We start from the raw sequence: 17,154 nt of genomic DNA on the forward strand, positions 1-17,154 counted from the left end.
ACTTCCACACGCTAGGCTGATGCTCTACCACTGAGCCAACCAGCCAGGGTTTTTTGGTTTTTGTTTTTTTAAGTGAGAAGAGAGGAGATAGACAAACTCCTGCATGTGCCCCAACCGGGATCCACCTGGCAACCTCTGTCTGGGGCTGATGCTCGGACCAAACCAAGCTATCCTCAGCACCCTGGGCCAATTCTTGAACCAGTTGAGCCACTGGCTGTAGGAGGAGAGAGAGAGAAGGAGAGAGAGAAGGGGGAGGGCAGGGGAGTGGAAGCAGATGGTCGCTTCTCATGTGTTCCCTGACTGGAAATCATACCCAATGTCCATGCGCCTGGCTGGTACTCTAGCCTCTGAGCCACTGGCCAGAGCCTAAGAACTACTTTCAAAGTTGGAGACAGTCCTCAAACCTGCTGCTGCTTTATCAAATAAGTTAATGTGACATTCTAATTCCTGTGTTGTCATTTCACCATCCTCACTACTACATCTTTGCCAGGAGTGAAGTCCATCTTGGGAAATCACTTTCTGTGCTCATCCATGAATACCTCCCCATCCGTTCAAGTTCTGAGATTGCAGCAGCTCAGTGCCATCCATCTTTAGGCTCCACATTTAAAAAAATATTTTATTGATGTTATGGGAGGTGGTGGGGTTATGAGAAGTAGTTGTTTCACTCTAGCTGTTCATTGGTTGCTTTTCATGTGTACCTAGACTAGGCAAGCCCAGGGTTTCTAACCCACGACCTCAGTGTTTCAGGTCGGCTCTCCATTTGTTGTGCCACCACAGGCCAGGCCAGGCTCCACTTCTAGTTCTGGTTCTCTTCCTGTTTCCACCACATCTGGAGTTACTTCCTCCACTGAAGTCTTGAACCCCTCAAAGTCATCCACGAGGACTGGAATCAACTTCTTCCAAACTTCTGTGATTATGGGAAGAAGTTTCCCATAAGCTCTTAATGGCATCTAGAGTGGTGAATCCTTTTCCATTTATTTTGCCCCAATCCATCAGAGGAATCGCCACAGCAGGTAGAGCTTACAAAATGTATTTCTTTGCCCTGGCCAGGTAGTTCGGTTGGTTGGAGTGTTGTCCTGAAGCACAGAGGTTGCCAGTTCGATCCCTGGTGAGGGCACATATGGGAACAGCTCGATGTTCCTGTCTCTCCCTGCCTCTCGCTTAAAAAAAAAAAAAAAAAAAAATTTCTTAAATGATAAGACTTGAAAGTCAAAATGACTCCTTGATCCAAGAGCTATAGAAAGGCATGAAAACAATATTAATCTTGTCCATCTCCATCAGAGTTCTTGGGTGAGCAGGTGCATTGTCAGTAAGCAATAGGTCTCAGTGGTGGGTGGGCTGAGTTGTTCAGTAAACTGTATTGTACACAGTTGTGTTGTCATCTAGGCTTTGCTTACCATTTATAGAGCACAGCAGGGCTCTACGGTTTTCGGAATGGTAACTGAGCATTGGCTTCAACTTAAGGTCACCAGCTGCATGACCCCCAAGCAAGAGAGCCAGCCTGTTTTCTGAAGCCAGGCACTGGCTCCTCTCCAGCTGTGAAAGTCCTAGATGGCCTCTTCTGCCAATATGGAAGCCTGTTGTGCAGAGTGGCCACCTTCAGTAGTCATCTCAGTGCATCTTCTGAGTAGCTTGCTGCAGCCTCTTGCTCAGCGCTCTGCTTCACCCGACAGCGGCAGCCTCCGCCAGCTTCGCACTCCTCTCGGCCTTCACAGAGTGGAGGAGCCTTAGGACCTTGCTGTGGGTTAGGCTTTGGCTTAAGGGAATGTTTGTTTGATCGTCTGTCCAGACCACTGAAACTTTTTTCTGTATCAGCAATGAGGCAGTTTCTTTTTCTTACCATTGTGTGTTCAGTGGAGGAGCACTTTTAATTTCAAGAACTTTTCCTTGGCATTTACAATTTGGCCAACTGTTTGGTGCAAGAGATCGAGCTAGCTTTCAGCTTATGTTGGCTTTTGACATGCCTTCCTCACAAAGCTTATCATGTCTAGGTTTTGATGTAAAAGTGAGAGACATGCAGCTCCTCCTTTCACACGAACACTTGGAGGCCAGTGCAGGGATATTAATTGGCTGAATTTCAATATTGTATCTCAGGGAACTGGGAGGCCCGAGGAGAGGGAGAGAGACGGGGAGGGTCAGTCGTTGGAGCAGTGACAGCACACAGGCAAGTTCGCCGTCTCCTGTGGGTGCAGTTGTGGCGCCCCAATTACAGTAGTAACATCAGCAATCACTGAACACAGATCACCATGACAATGTGATAACAATGGCAAGGCTTGAAATAGAATTTCACTGAGCACAGGCCTGGAAAATGGTGTTGATAGTGCCGGATGCAGGCCTTCACTTGCACAACCTTCACTTTGTAAAGACGCAGTGTCTGTGAGGTGCAGTGAAATGAGGTTGCCGTGCAGAGCAGGTTGTAGAGTCCTGTAATCTGGCCGCCCACCTCAAAACATTTTAAAGAAATGGATTGTTAATTTTTTAAGCATGAGGAATGGGATTGATTCATTTTTAGAAAAACAGACGCACAGTCCTGTAGGTGTCGTATGGGAGGGAGCCAGGCTGGCCCACGTTGTTTGGACACAGGCTGTGTGAGTGAGGAGTCTTCACCTGGTTTCTTTCAGGCCTGACGTTGGTGGTAGGGGATTGGCCAGTGTACTATTTATATTCAGTGGCACAGAAGTCAGACTTTTTGGGAGGAAGGTCAAGGGTTCAGTTTTGAGATTGGCCTTGACTAAAGCATTTCTTGAGGACTTAGATGATGAGGTTGTATTGTGAGAGCTGGCTTCCTGGGGAGCGGCACAGGCCTAGCCCTCAGCTTCCCCAACGAGGTTAGCCAGGTGCCAGTGTTTATTTTAGTGTTTCAGTGTTTTTGAGGTTTTTGTTAACTCTTCTTTTGAAAGAAGGTTTTTCTTAAAATTCAGAGTTTCTGTTTCCACTTGAAGTTCCCCTGTGTGAAGCCACTCTCGGTAGTCTCACTCCTCAGTGAGGGCTCCACGTGGCCTAGCCTGCGAGAGGCCTGACCCAGACATGGCTTGTCCCCTGTGTACCTGATGGGCAGGTGTGTGGTTCTGTCCATCTGGGAATGAATAACTGTTGCCCTTTCTTTGCCTTTGTGGAGCCACTTAACACTTGGCTTTTAAAGAAGAGCACCTTCTAGAGACCAGTGTCCTCTGAGCTAGCTTGATTGTGGTTTGTCACCGTGTCTTGTTGCACAAGTGCTGTGTGTCTCCTGTGCCGTGAGTGCTGTGCTAAGTACTGGGAGGTTTGGGCTGGTGACCACTGTGCCGTTGGACTGTGCACATGGGACACACAACAGATTCCAGTTCAAAGGGTACATGGTGCCTGGAGCAGCTGGCTCTGGCCCTGAGCTCAGGTGCTTGGTGTCTGTTGCAGGTCTCACCAATGGCTTTGGGGGTGTGAGGAGTGAGCAGGAGCTGGGCAGTGCCCCTGGGAGGAAAGCCACGCCCCGGCGCCGCTGTGCCTCCGAATCCAGTATCTCCTCCAGCAGCAGTCCGCTCTGCGATGCCAGGTGGGAACATGGGCTTCGCATCCTATGGGGGGGGGGGGGGCTGGGGTACACCTGCTGATCGGGGCACTTGTTTGTGTTGATATGTTAATGTGTTTTGTACAACTCAATCAGAGATGGAAAATGCAGCTACATGAAAATACAGTTTTTAAATTGTAAAATTTGAACTTTGGTGGTTTAAACTTTAAATTGATAGTTTGTACTTTGATTTTTTCTTATGTCTTTCCTTTATTGAAGTGGTGGCAAGCACAGGCCTGGCTTCCTGCCCTGCAGTGGCCACTTTCTTTCTGGGCATAGCTGCACCCTATGTGGACTGGGATGGGGCTTTGGCTCTTGGGCCACAGCTGGGACTGCCCTGTGACACGGCTCTGCTTCTCCTCTGACAGTTTCAGTGCTCCTAAGTGCGGCCGCGGCAAGCCGGCCCTGGTGCGCAGGCACACGCTGGAGGACCGCAGTGAACTGATTTCCTGCATTGAGAATGGAAACTACGCCAAGGCAGCCAGGATTGCGGCTGGTGAGTGGATGCCCAAGCCTCTTTTTTGTTTCTCTCTGGCCAGAAGGCAGCACAGTGGGACGGGGGTTCCCACTATGGACACTGTGCCTGGCCTTACTTCCAGAAAGGGCTGGCTACACCTCATGGGCATGAGGCAGGTATGCTGCGCCGCAGACAACCCAGAGGGTGGGGCTGGGTGGGCAGCCACCATGGATGTGTGGGAGGATGTGAAAGTTCTGTCCTGCAGCTTGCCGTTGTGTGTGGATTGCTCAGCTCCAAGTGGTCTGGTTGTCAGATGCTCTGGAGGCTGCTAATGTTTGGGCTCATATGGGATTTGTAGCTGACTGTGAGACTGTGAGGTGGGGGTTTCTCAGCTTTCAGCATCTGGAAGAGGCTTGGGATGTCAGTGGGAACAGCTGGACTGTGTGGTTGAGGTGGAGACTATGTCAGAAAGGTGCTCAGAGACGAGGGGTGATGCAGCCAGGAGGGGTTTGAGTGGAGTGGCTGATAGCATGACCCTGAGTGATGCTCTGGGCTGTGTGGAGAGGAAGCTGAGGACTAGGTGGGACCTTGGTCACTAGGATGTGGATGTAGACTTCCAGGGAAGTTCTGAGAGTCGGCAAGGCTCCCTTCTGATAGAGTGAGGAGGGTTCAGGTGGGCAGAGCAGGTAAAGGAGCCAGGGCTGCGATTTTGAATTTGGGGTGTCAGTTGCAGAGATGCACTGGGGGCCCATTCTTGGAGGTCGGCATGTGGGGGTGAGAGGTTGGGGGCTCAGGAGGGAGAGCTATTGAGAACCAGGAGGTCAGAGGCCCTTGAGTGGGGAAGGGGGTTGAGGAAGCCTGGGGTGAGGCTGTGGTGATGCAGTGTTGTGACCGCAGAGGGGCAGGTGCACTGTGGCCACCTAGTCTCAGGAGGGGGGTCGCTGCGTGAGGATGACATGCACCCTGCTGGGATGTGTCGTTCGCACTGGGTGCCCTCTAGGCCACTCACTTCTTCGTCCCTTCTTTTTTCCAGAAGTGGGTCAGAACAGTATGTGGATTTCAACGGATGCTGCGGCCTCTGCTCTCGAGCCTCTGAAAGTGGTGTGGGCCAAGTGCAGTGGCTACCCCTCGTACCCTGCCCTGGTGAGCCGGGGCACACGGGTGTGGGGTCAGTGCTCTGGCTGGTGGGCAGTGGAACTGCTAGGTCCAGAACTGTTCCACAAGCAGTGTGGGGACAGGTGTCCTGTGAGTGTCTGCCGAGGCACTTACGTGTGGGTTGTTGGGGTGGGAGAGATCCTTCAAACCAGCCTCCAGGAGAGGCCCAGGACTCTGTTGGGGTGCAGTGCTTGCTCTCAGATTTGACCAAATGTATTTTCCCCTGGCAGATCATTGACCCTAAGATGCCACGTGTGCCCGGCCACCACAATGGGGTCACCATCCCAGCCCCACCGCTAGATGTTCTGAAGATAGGCGAGCACATGCAGACCAAGGCGGATGAGAAGCTGTTCCTTGTTCTCTTTTTTGACAACAAGAGAAGCTGGTGAGCACCGTGCCTGGGTGGTGTGGGGGCCCCAGGTCTGTGCAGATGGCATACTTGCACTCTGATGCCTGGAAACCATGGAGGCATGTGAGCAGCTGGGTCTCCTTGAGAACGAGAATGTGTGCTGAACTCCAGCCATGTCTCCACTCCAACAGCTTTGTCTTCCTCTTGGGCACTGCAGGCTGGCCAGGCCCCCATCTCTTACCCGTGTGGTCCACCTGGTACTCATTGGCCTCAAATGGGCCCCTGACTCCAGCGCTGTGCCAGGAGCTGCCCCTGCTTAGGCCCCTCTTAGTGTGGCATGCGTGTTGGCTGTCTGCACAGAGAGTGCTGACAGTATGTCTTAGGGCTGAAGCTCATTGAGCTGATGATGGGCTCCCAGGCAGTTTCAGATCTCTGACCCTATGGACTGCAGCCCCAGTGTACTCGAGGCTGCTTGGTGTGGAGTGATCATGTGGCCTTTTGGAGGGCAAAGCAGCTGCTTCAGTGTGCCTGGTGTTGTACCCGCTGGGGGTGAGGGTGTGCAGGGCCCGCAAGCACCCATTGAGCTGGGTTGAGTTTGTGTGTCACGGTGGTGTTTACTCTGGAAAGACATGTAAAGTTGGTGGGGCCTTGAGGACATAGTTTGCCCATTGGGAATCATGGAGGAGGAGGTGACCACCTGGTTTCATGCCTCCCTGAGCCCCCGACCCCCAGAGGTGTGGTGGGAGGCTCAGGCTGTGCCCTAGTCCCCAGGCTGACCAGGCCCAGCTGTGGGCTTTCCCAAGGAGCATGTCTCCCAGCCTTGGTGCCACGGTGCCTGCTGCCCCTAGAGGGCGCTGGGTCGCTGGTCAGACTATAACGTGGAGCATGACAGATGGGTGTGCCAGCGACTCTCACTGTTTCATTTTTTATTTTAACCAGGCAGTGGCTCCCTAAGTCCAAAATGGTTCCTCTCGGCATTGATGAGACGATAGACAAGTTAAAAATGATGGAGGGGAGGAACTCCAGCATTCGGAAAGCCGTGAGGATCGCCTTTGACCGAGCCATGAACCACCTGAGCCGCGTGCACGGGGAGCCGGCCAGTGACCTCAGTGACATCGACTGAGGGGCTACCCTGCCTTGTCCATATGTTGATAAGCTGTACATGTTTGTATATTGTTCAGAACCTAACTTATTCTGAATTTTAGGCATAGTTCTTTAGTTCTTTTTTCCCCAGGGAGGGGGGAGGTTTTGTTTCCAAGTTTTCTATGGAGCCGTCCCCGTCTCAGCGCTCTGAATGGCGGGGGCGCATCTTTTGAGCACGACTCTGTGCCCATCACAGGTCACACTGGAGGGTGCTGCTTGCATCACTTTCTTTGATCCGTAGCTTTTTTTAAAAAGACTTTTGAATGTTTAATAATTTTGTAAATCATACTCTTTACATAGAGTACCAGTTATTTAATAAGATGGGATGTAAATTTATGATGACAAATGTGTATTTTAAGAAAGAAAATGACATTATTTTGAATGGTACTTTGTGGAAAGAGGTGGAAAATAAGTTTCTGCCGTGTACATCACCTGCAAATCACCAAAACACTCCGCCGCCCCGTGCGGGCTGGGCGGGCCTTCCTCTGGGTGTTACTGTCCTGTCCTGTCGTCCCTGTTCGCCCGCCAGCCTCCCGGCCTCCCCAGTTGCCCACGGGCCCCCCCCAGCAGATTATTTATTGTAGAAAATGTATTCATTTGCTTTATAATGAAAAATAAATTTGCAAAAGTATATTGATATGCATTTTTATACAGGCACATACATACATTCGACTTGCTTCGGAGCAGGACGTGTTGGTTGTTGTATAAACGACTCTGGCTGTGTTCTTTGGTTTTGTAACTTGTACTCTTGTTTACAATGAGGGGCTTTCTGTAACTTGTTTTGATTTAGAACACTTTGGTAGCAATAGAGACTTTGGATACATTTTGTATGGTACCTGTGATGTACATAGAATTAGTACTTTATTTTTATTTTTAAGAGGTTAAAGCATTATGTTAGGGGAAATGGTAGGGTGGGTTTCCAAAATTGCATTTTTTTATATTAAAAAATAAAGTCAAGATTTGGACAGTGTGGCCATTTTATTCCTACACCCCCAGCGTGCTGGTCGGTGGGCAAAGTGGAGGCTGGCCAGTGTTCTGGCCCCTCAGCCTGTCCCCGCCAGCTCATCGAGGCACATGACATGCCTTCATCTTAACATTGTCATGGGATGGTATTATTTATTATTTTAGCTAATCATATTTTGTTTTAAAGTGGTAGTTTGACATTTTTAAATGTTTTTTTTTTCTTTTCAGTCTCCGTTGTTTGTAACAACTCCACAGAAACTTGAAAATAAATGTCTTCCTTTGATAGTTTTGTCTTGTGTCTGACAGACGCTTTCTATCTGCTGTGGTCCTTCCCAGAAGGTCGGTTGGGTGAGCCATGACTGTGCTCAGAGAAGGGCCCACCCTAAGCCTGGGGCAGTGGCAGGTGCACCCTGTCCATGGACTATAGGAAGGTGCTGTCATGGCGACTGAGTGGACAGTGGGGTGGTGACGCTTCGAGCTTCTCTGTGGCATCAGGAGGGCTGAATCTTGTCTCTGAGTGTATCAGAGCTGGGACAGGCTGCAGGGGAGTTGGAAGGTGCTGGGTAGCTGGCCTGGGGCAGAGCCTGTTGTCTCGGGAGACTGTAGGCACCTGGGGCTCCAACCTACAGGGTGTTTCATATCTAACCCACAGTCCAGGTGATTTGAGAGAGTTCATGGATCCTGTGGATTTTTGTCTCTTGCAGGGTAGTTGGAGATGCTGACATTGGTGTTTGAGATTTCCTCTACCTTTGGCTTGTGGTCGATGTTGGGGTACCCAACCCTCACCTAGGTCCCAAGCTCTTGGTAGGGCTGAGTACAGGGGTGGTGTGGGTTCTCTCTGGACTGCTGTGTACTGGAGGAGTGGGTCCTGTAGGTCTTCGGGGTGGGTGGGCTGCAGGGGCAGCTTGAAAGGTAAAGGGGTCCTGACGGATGCTGGGGAACCAGTGCCCAGCAGAGGTGGTGGGACCCCTTGGAGGCAGCAGTTTAGGAGCACTCTGGTTGAGGAGCCCAGCCTGCCCTGGGAGGCCACTGTCACTGGAGGGGGTGGGACTCTGAACTCAAGGTGCTGCTGCCCCTCCCCCAGTGCCACAGGAGAGAAGCAGAGCTGTTTATAACCCACAGCTCACTTTTAAAAAATACATCACTTCAATAGAAACTCGGTGTGGGGCTTGGTCACAATACTTGATTACTGCTGTTACAAGGCTCAGTGTGGGCACCGTCTGGTGATTCTCTGTGCTGGTTTATACACAAGACTTGTGTTTAAAAATAAATGCTTTGATATTCTGGAGGGGGTATAATTTATTTGGTCTTTAAAAGTGATAGACACCAAGATACTGAAAATTAAAAATTCCTCAAAGCTCTGAGGTTCCCGTCTGTGGCCCATGAGACACAAGCAATTTGTCAGGGTTGAGGGGCTGACTTTGGATCTTTCCTGTGGATTTGGGAGAGACTACAGAGACCAGAGGTTCCCCCGGGAGGTCATGGGGATGGGGGTGGGGAGTGTGCACTAGGCCCTCTGGACCAGTGCTGGGCTCCCACCTCAGGGAAGTTACACCTGGCACTTAGTGTCCTCTGCTCTGAATCGGGTCCTGTAACCTCATTTCATTTCAGCACTTTTGCTGTGAGTGGAGAGTCTCTCAGGGACCTGGTTCCAGAGTTTCCATGTCAGCCCAGCAGGGGATTCCCACCCCAAAGCCCCTGACCTGCCAGGCCCTACCACTGCTCCCTCCACCTGCCACCCAGAAATCCCCAGGGGGTGAGAGATGTCTAAGGGTGGGTTCCATGATGGCAGCCCAGGTTTGAGGACAGTGTGCCAAGGTCCTGGGCCAGAAGGATAGGGAGGCCAGGTCTCTGTTATTAAGCCAAGTTCACAGTGGCAGCTGTGGTGCCCCTGCCCCTGCCCCTGCCCTCTCTTTGAGACCTGTCTACAGTGGTTGTGGGACTTCAGGTGACAAGTAACATCTGAAGTCAGGTAGGACCTCCAAGCCAGCCTTCAACTCAGCAGAAATTTGGGTTTTGTGTAGACCAAAGACTGAATTTCTGTTTGATGAGCAAACAACAGTCATTAAAGAAAAATTAAAAAAAAGTGTGTGTGTGTGTATATTCATGCCTATGTTTGTATTTTTAATTCATTGAGAGTTTTTTTACTCTGAGTGACATTGTGGCAAGGATGCACGTTAAAGTGTGATCATGAGCTTGGTGTGGGTGGGCAGTGCTGACAGGCCTGGGCCACCCCCAGGACAGACCTGAGTCCCAGCTGATTCCACTGATGGTAGGTTTGGCCGTCGGTCAGTGGCGTCCTCTCTGGGTTTTTTAGTGATCCTATCTTCCTGTGAACACAAGCTTTGCACACAGATCACTCTGTGTGATCTGTGGGCTTTGGCCTATTACAGGTGAGTATTCTAGGCAAACGGAAATTTGTCTTAATTTATACAAAGCAGACACTTTGGGCTGCTGCCCCGAGTGGGTCACTCCTTGCACTTGGGCATTTCGGGTGTCTCTCCGCTGGCCTCTGACCATCGTTGGCCTGCAGCCTGAGAAATTTCCTCAGAGCCAAAGAGTGGCGGCTGCTGCTGGGCTCCTTGGGGCTGATGTGGAGATCTGGGTAGGCTGGGGCTTGGCGCTGTGGGTCGGGGGCTGCAGCTGGCTTCCCAACTGCTTCCAGCTGGCACTAGAACCCCTTGTGCACGCACGGGAGACATGGCCAGCCTCGGGCCCCAGGTGTACTCACCTGCAGCTGGTCTGAAAGAGGCTTAAGTAGGCCCTGACGGGCTGGGGTTGTTGGGGTTTCTGGGGCTCAGGGTGCTGGGGTACAATGTAAAACAGGCCCAGCTTGCTGCCTGTGCTGGGCCCCTGATAGCTGCCTGCGTCTGCTCGCCCACTTGGGGCTGTGGGGGCTGGTTTCATGGGTGTGTTTCTTCTCCCGGATCCTGAGGCACAGGGGGCCTGGCTGGGGGACTTGGGCAGGAGATGGGGAGCCTTCCACAGGCAGAGTTGCAGGGTTGTGTCCTCTAACAACAACTGTAAAGGTATTAACTGTCAAAGTATTACTGTTCCCATTTTCCAAAGGAGAAATGGGCTTGGAGGGTGGTGTTACCTGCTCAGGGGTGCAAGGGACAGCTCCGGCAAATCAGAGCCACAGATTGTCTCTATCTCAGAAGATTGTCTTTATCTCATGACATCGACCTGGATGTATTCTGGTTGTTCAAAGGGAGACACCAGATCCAGGCCCCACTTGGGAGCGATCACCGAGGGACAGGATCTTGGGGCCTGCCCCAGCACCTGATTCCACATCATGTATAGTGACTCGTCTTCAAAGACTGAGTTAGAAACTTTCCTATGCAAGGTCTTAGAATGAGCGAGGATAATTTCTAGAGGTGTTGTAGTTTCTGTGATCGGACCGTATCTACACGTGGAGAGACACTAGGCTTTCTTAAGTTGGTATGGAATTGAGGAATCTTATTTGTTCTGACAGTTAATGGGTCTTACTGGGTTTTCTGCAGAAGCTGCCACGTACCTGCAGGAGCTGCAGATACACCTTCCCTTCTGAGTCTGCTCATGTGACTTTGTCATGTCCTATGGCGTTGGCTGGGTCCTCTAGAACCATGTCCCCTGCACTCAAACTGCTCTGTAGTCAAAGCTGAGAGGCTGGTCAGTCTGAAGATGCTTGTGCCTGAACCACGGACCACCTCCATCCCAGCAGCAGCCCCCATTTGCTGAGAGTCTCCTCTGGGGCTTTTGCTGTACAGACTCGGGAAGGCCCTGCCCATGCACCCAAAGGGCTCATGTCAGGAAGGATCAGCAGGGCAAAGTGGGCAGCATAGCCAACCTGTGTGGACAGCGCTGGGAGTTGCTGACCACTCGAGAGGGAGATGTGTCTGGCTACGGGTATTAGGAGCATGTATCCTTGTTACCCTGGACCTGTCTGCCAGGCCCCTGGCTCACTGTTCTTCCCCTGCAGGGGTGGAGTGACACTTTCTCCCCTTCTCAAAGAGAGAGCCCTCCTTGCACATTTGGGGTCACCCACCCCAGCTCCTCTTTTCTGCCTGCTGGCCGCATCCCCACCACCCAGATCACTGCCCAGACCCCACACTTTTCTCTTCTGAGCTTTGCCCTGGATCCAAGTGCCGAAGGGTCACTCCCAGGGCAGCTTCTCCTCCCTCTGGCCTCGTGACCTCACTCTCTCGCTCTGTCTCTTGTCTTCTCCCTTCAGCTGCCACCTGTGCTCCTCGAGTCTCCTGTGTCCTGTCCCGGGGCCCCTTCCTCAGCCTCTTCTGTCCCCTTGGTCATTTCTTCACATACCCACCTGGTTTTACAGGTAGTTTCTGGGACCTACTGTGTGCCAAGCTCTGTGTCAGAACAAGAGGTGGGGAGGATAAGAGACAAGAAGCTGCTGCCCCCATCCAAGCAGGAGCTGGGAACAACCAAAACCAATAATGGAGTCACATGTATGCCAGGCAGGCTGCCAGGAGGAGGAGACCATACAGCATGCTCAGGATGGAGAACTGATGGATGTCAGGAAGTGGACCAGCCCGAGGGAGACCATGGTGGGTGGTCAGACACATTTATTGCCTTGTGGTCCTCACTGCAAACTGGGCTTCCCTGCTGAGTAATGTGGATGCTGGGCTCTGCCCCAGATGCCCCCCTACATGCAGGACTCTCACTCGGTCCCCCAACACCAGGGGCTGTCCCCAGTTCCTGTCCACCTGCCCATGGGGGAGCAATGGGCCATGGCTGTCAGAATGAGGAGTGGAGGAAGCGCTATTTGTAGCCATCAGATGCTGAGAGTTCAGGGCCAGGGCTTTGCGGCTGTGATTTGGGCAGCTGGTGCAGGACTGGCCTGAATCTAGGTATCCTGATCCATTGCTTTCCTCACCTCTGCCTGCAATGCCCCACACGGCAGGCTCTGATTTGAGAAAAGGAGTAGCTTCTGGAGCTCGTCACCCATGGTGTGCAGGGGAAGTCCTTTCCGGAGACATGGACAGGCCTGATGTGGCAACAGCCCACTGGCAAGCCTCCGTCAGATACTCCGTGGGGACGTGGGACTGAGAGCCCACAGGACTGCTGGCCCCTCTGACTGGTCCCAGTGTCACTGTGGTGTAGAGCTGGGCCTCTGAGGGGGTGGCCAGGGCCATGTCCTGCCAGCCAGGTCAGCTGTGTGACTTGGAGAGGGATAGTGTGGTGGCGGGTGGGGCTGGAGGGCCCTCACACTCACTGTCCTGCTCTTTTGGGGGACTGTGCACACAGCAGGCCTGGCCCACAGTGAGCAGGGCGTGTGTTCCCTTCGAGAGCGGCCAGGGTCCCCCAGGGCCACCCCTCCCGGCTCCTGGCAGTTTGAGAAATTGGACCGTGAGTGATGAGGTTCCAACGGATTACTCCTGATAGATTTCTGCAAAGTTAATTGAAAATAAAATGCATGATCTTTTCTTTTGATGAGAAAAGGCATATTTAGCTGAAACTAATCAGCGGCGGGGCTGGAGAAACTTGGAGACCGTGGAAAGAAAATAAAAGTTTGAAAGCATTTGAAAAATATGGTAATTCTCCCCAAGCAACGTGCGTTATGATGCATGAATACCCCGGCTCCGAGTGATGGCCGGGCTCTGCTGCTGTTTGGAGCCATTACCCAGACACAACACAATCTTGATCTCATTGTCATGATCTTTTAATTAAATCATAGTATGGATGGCATTTGCTGTCACACTTACACGGACTGTCTGTCCCAGGAAGTGGCTCTGAGAGCCAGATGCTGGAGCCCTGGGGGTTGGCAGGGTCTAGGAGCCATGCACCACAGCCTCGTGGGCCTCCCTCCATCCCCGCTGACACCTGTACCTGTCTCTCCTCTCACCGGATGGTCCCTCCACCCTCCACCCCACTTCCTCCCCCCAGCTCTCAGGAATGAGCTCACGTACCGCAGCTCTTGGTCTGTGGGTATGGAGCAGCCATGAGAAGCGTTGGCTACGTTGTCTTTTGGACTTGGCTGCAAAGCTTCCCAAATGCCATGAGGCTGGCATGCTGGGCCCTGAGACCATGTACGAGCTGCTGTTCATTATCCTTTGCTGAGAGACAGAAACTACAAAGACAGTGAATGGCTAGGGCCATGCATGTTTCATATCACGTGGTTTCTATGTGCAGGGGTCCGGCTTGCTGGCTGGGCCCTCTGCTTAAGCCACATGTGGTGCAGTCAAGCTGGCAGCAGGGCAGCGGTCTCATGGAAAGCTTGGCTGGGGGAGGATTGGCGTCTATGCTCATTCAAGTTGTTGGTACAACAACTTGGTTGTCAGACTGTGGCCTTTGGGTCCGGTGTGTGGTGCTCCCCAGTGTGGCTGCTTTACTCTTTCAACAAAATGGGGTCACAGTCCTCCAGGATGTAGTCATGTGCACCTATCACTCTTACCCTGTTCTCCTGGTAACAAGCCAGTCATACCCTCCCCTATTCATGGGGAAGGTGCCATGAAAAGGCATGGACACCAGGATGTGGGCAGTGGGACCACCCTAGCGTGCACCTGCCGTGCCTCTTCAGGTGAGCCTCACACCCACCGGTCTGAGCCCCACAGCTCGGGCTCTGCATGCACTCTGGTGAGGGGAGGCCAAGACATCCCCTGCTGGGTTGGCCAAACTGCCCGACCTTGCCTCTGCTGTCCAGCCTCTTCTCCCTCCCCACCAAACCTCCGGGTCTTGGCCCTTCCTGTGGCCTCTCCCTAGAGTGCTGTCCCCTCCTCTGGCAAATGTCGATGAGTGTGTGTCTAACAACAGAGCATTGAAATACGTGAGGTAAAACCTGATAGACGGCAGAGAAAGGTGGACCAAACCCTTTGTTACCACTGGAGGCCGCAGCACCCTCTGTTGTCAATGACAGACCCAGCTGGAGAAAATGATGAAGACACAGTTGAACTCCACCACCCTATCAATCCACCAGACAGAATGGACACATACAGATGGCTTCATCCTAAGGGAGTGGAACATGTGCCCTTCTCCCGCTTACATGAGCAGTCACCCAGACAGACAGCATTCTAGGCCACAAACACTCCTTAACAAATTTAAAATGGTGACATCATACAAAAATCTGCTCTCAGACACAATGGAAGTAAATGAGAATGGAGGTGACAGGGAACAGAGCTGGAAAATCCCCAAGTACTGGGAGAATAAACAATACCTGAGTCAAAGAAAAGTCTCAAAAGAAATGAAGTATTTTGAACTAAATGACAATGGACATGCAAGTTGTTTTTTTTTTTGAAGTGAGAGGATGGGAGACATAGAGACGGACTACTGCATGAGCTCTGACTGGGATCCACCCGGCAACTCCCATCTGGGGCCAGTGTTCTGCCCATCTGGGACCATGCTCACAACTGAACTATTTTTAGTTCCTGAGGTGGAGGTTTCATGGAGCCATCCTCAGCACCCGGGGCCGATGTGCTCGAATGAGTTGAGCCATGGCTGTGGAAGGAGGAGAGAGAAAAAGAGAGAGAGGAGAGGAAGGCAGAGGGAGGAGAATCAGATGGTTGCCTCTCCTGTATGCCCTGATGAGGAATAGGACCTGGAACTTCCACACACTCGATCGATGCTCTACTGCTGAGCCAACTGGCGAGGGCCACAAGTTTTTAAAACTGGTGGGATGTAGCAAAAATAATTCCCTGTGCTCACAGGGAATTATTAGAATGCACATATTAGGAAAGAGAGACTAGGGTAAACTGTTCTGCTCTTCTTAGAGCAAATTAAGTCCACAGTGAACAGAAGAGAAATAGTAAGAACAGCAGAAGTTCATGAAAGTGGAAACAGAAAAAACAGTACACAGAATTGGTCAAAGTAAAAGCTATCAATCCCTGAAAGAGCAATGAAATCAACAAACCCACAGCCAGAAGAAGAAAGAAAAGATCTCTAGAAAAAAAGAAAGAGAGAGAGAGAGAGAGAGAGAACACAAATGACCAGTATCAGAAAGACGGGCCATCACTACAGATCCCATGGGTGTTTGGAAAGGATAATAAAGTGATATGATAAACTCTGTGCCACAAACTTGAAAAGTTAGATGAAACGGGCCAGTTTCTTGAGCGACACAACTTACCAAAAAACAACCTGAATAGGCCTCTTATCCATGAAAGACATTGAATCAGTAATCAACAGCCTTCCAAAACAGAGAAACCAGGCCCAGATGACTTGAGTGATGAATTCTAACAAACATAATTTAAGGAGAAATTGTACCCATTCTGTACAATCTGTCCCAGAACATGGAAGTGGGAGGAACCTTTCAAAACCGATTTGATGAGGCCACATTCTCCTAACACTCCTAAGACAAACACATTAACAGAAGAGAGTGCCGCAGACCAACATTTCTCATGAGCGCAGAAAAATCCTCAATAGAATATTAGTGACTCAAGCCCAGTGATGTACAAAAGGACACACTGAGATGTGGCACAGCAGGATTCATCCAAGTCATGCACGACCGGTTCTGCCTTCTGTGATTGGTAAATGTAGTCCCTTATTGCACCAGCAGGCTACAGAGGAAAGATCCCATGTGATAATGTTGTAAATCCTATGTAATGCAGATAGTGTGCATTATGCTCTATTGCTGGGATGCTGGGATTTTTTTGTCTATTCACCAGTTTGGGGCTGTCTCCAGTGGCTGTCACTTCCACACACAGACCACCTAGAGGGCGTGTCTTCTCTTGTCTCCTGGGCCAACACCTGGGACCGGGTGACAGACAATGGGACAAGTGTGGTTGGCTTCATGACAAGTGCCAGTCTGTCCCCACCAGCAACGTCAGAGACATCTAACAGCTCCGCCTCCTTGTCATTGTTTGATGTTGGTCTATGTTTTGAAGAAACAGTGGCCTCAAATTTCCCCAGTTCCATGACAAATATAAACCCACACATCTGACAATCTCTGGCATTTCCAAGCATGTGAAGATAATTTTACCAAGGGATGTTGCTTGAAACGAAGCCTACATTTTCCAGAACGTCACAGGGTTGGGATCACATGGCATGCAGATTTCTCAGACTGGCTTCTTTTACTTTGCAATATGCACTGAAGGTTCCTCTATGTCGTTTCAGGGTTTGATGGCTCATTTCCTTTTATTGCCGGATAATATTCCATGGTCTGGATGGACCACAGTTTCTTTATCCACTCACCTACTGAGGGACATCTTGGTTGCTTCCAAGTTTGGACAATTGTGAATAAAACTACTACAAAATTCCAAATAAAAAACCAAACAAGAACACCCCCCCCCCCACAGAAATCCCCCAAATCTAAGGCTACAGGAAAATTCTCCAAGGCAGATTTGAGGGTGATCTGAGGCTGCCTTTCCAAGGCTCAGATCCTCCTTCCAGCTCGTACAGAGCCTGGCTGATCAGAAGGACAGCCTCTTGGGGGAGCCTGGGTGGGCAGGGAGAGCCCTGACCCTAGAACAGGGGTCCCCAAACTTTTTTCGCAGGGGGCCAGTTCACTGTGCCTCAGACTGTTGGAGGGCCGGACTGTAAAAAAAACTATGAACAAATCCCTATGCACACTGCATATATCTTATTTTAAAGTAAAAAGACAAAACTGAAATA

General features: G+C 51.1%; 1 protein-coding gene across 5 annotated transcripts in view; it reads left to right on the top strand.

Moving 5' to 3' along the window:
* Positions 1–7,896, top strand: part of BRD1 (bromodomain containing 1) — a 51,252-nt gene extending 43,356 nt beyond the window's left edge. For 4 of the 5 annotated variants that reach the window (XM_066254975.1, XM_066254983.1, XM_066254990.1 and 1 more), the window contains 5 exons: positions 3,394–3,529; positions 3,913–4,040; positions 5,035–5,144; positions 5,387–5,541; positions 6,445–7,896. In XM_066254975.1, the coding sequence (XP_066111072.1) occupies positions 3,394–3,529; positions 3,913–4,040; positions 5,035–5,144; positions 5,387–5,541; positions 6,445–6,628 (713 nt within the window). In that variant the 3' untranslated portion in view covers positions 6,629–7,896. Of the gene's footprint in view, positions 1–3,393; positions 3,530–3,912; positions 4,041–5,034; positions 5,145–5,386; positions 5,542–6,444 lie in introns of those variants that run through there. The other variant, XR_010728928.1, reaches the window with a different exon arrangement.
* Positions 7,897–17,154: the final 9,258 nt, after the last annotated feature.

Source organism: Saccopteryx bilineata, chromosome 1, assembly GCF_036850765.1.
Source record: "Saccopteryx bilineata isolate mSacBil1 chromosome 1, mSacBil1_pri_phased_curated, whole genome shotgun sequence".
Taxonomy (NCBI): Eukaryota; Metazoa; Chordata; class Mammalia; order Chiroptera; family Emballonuridae; genus Saccopteryx; species Saccopteryx bilineata.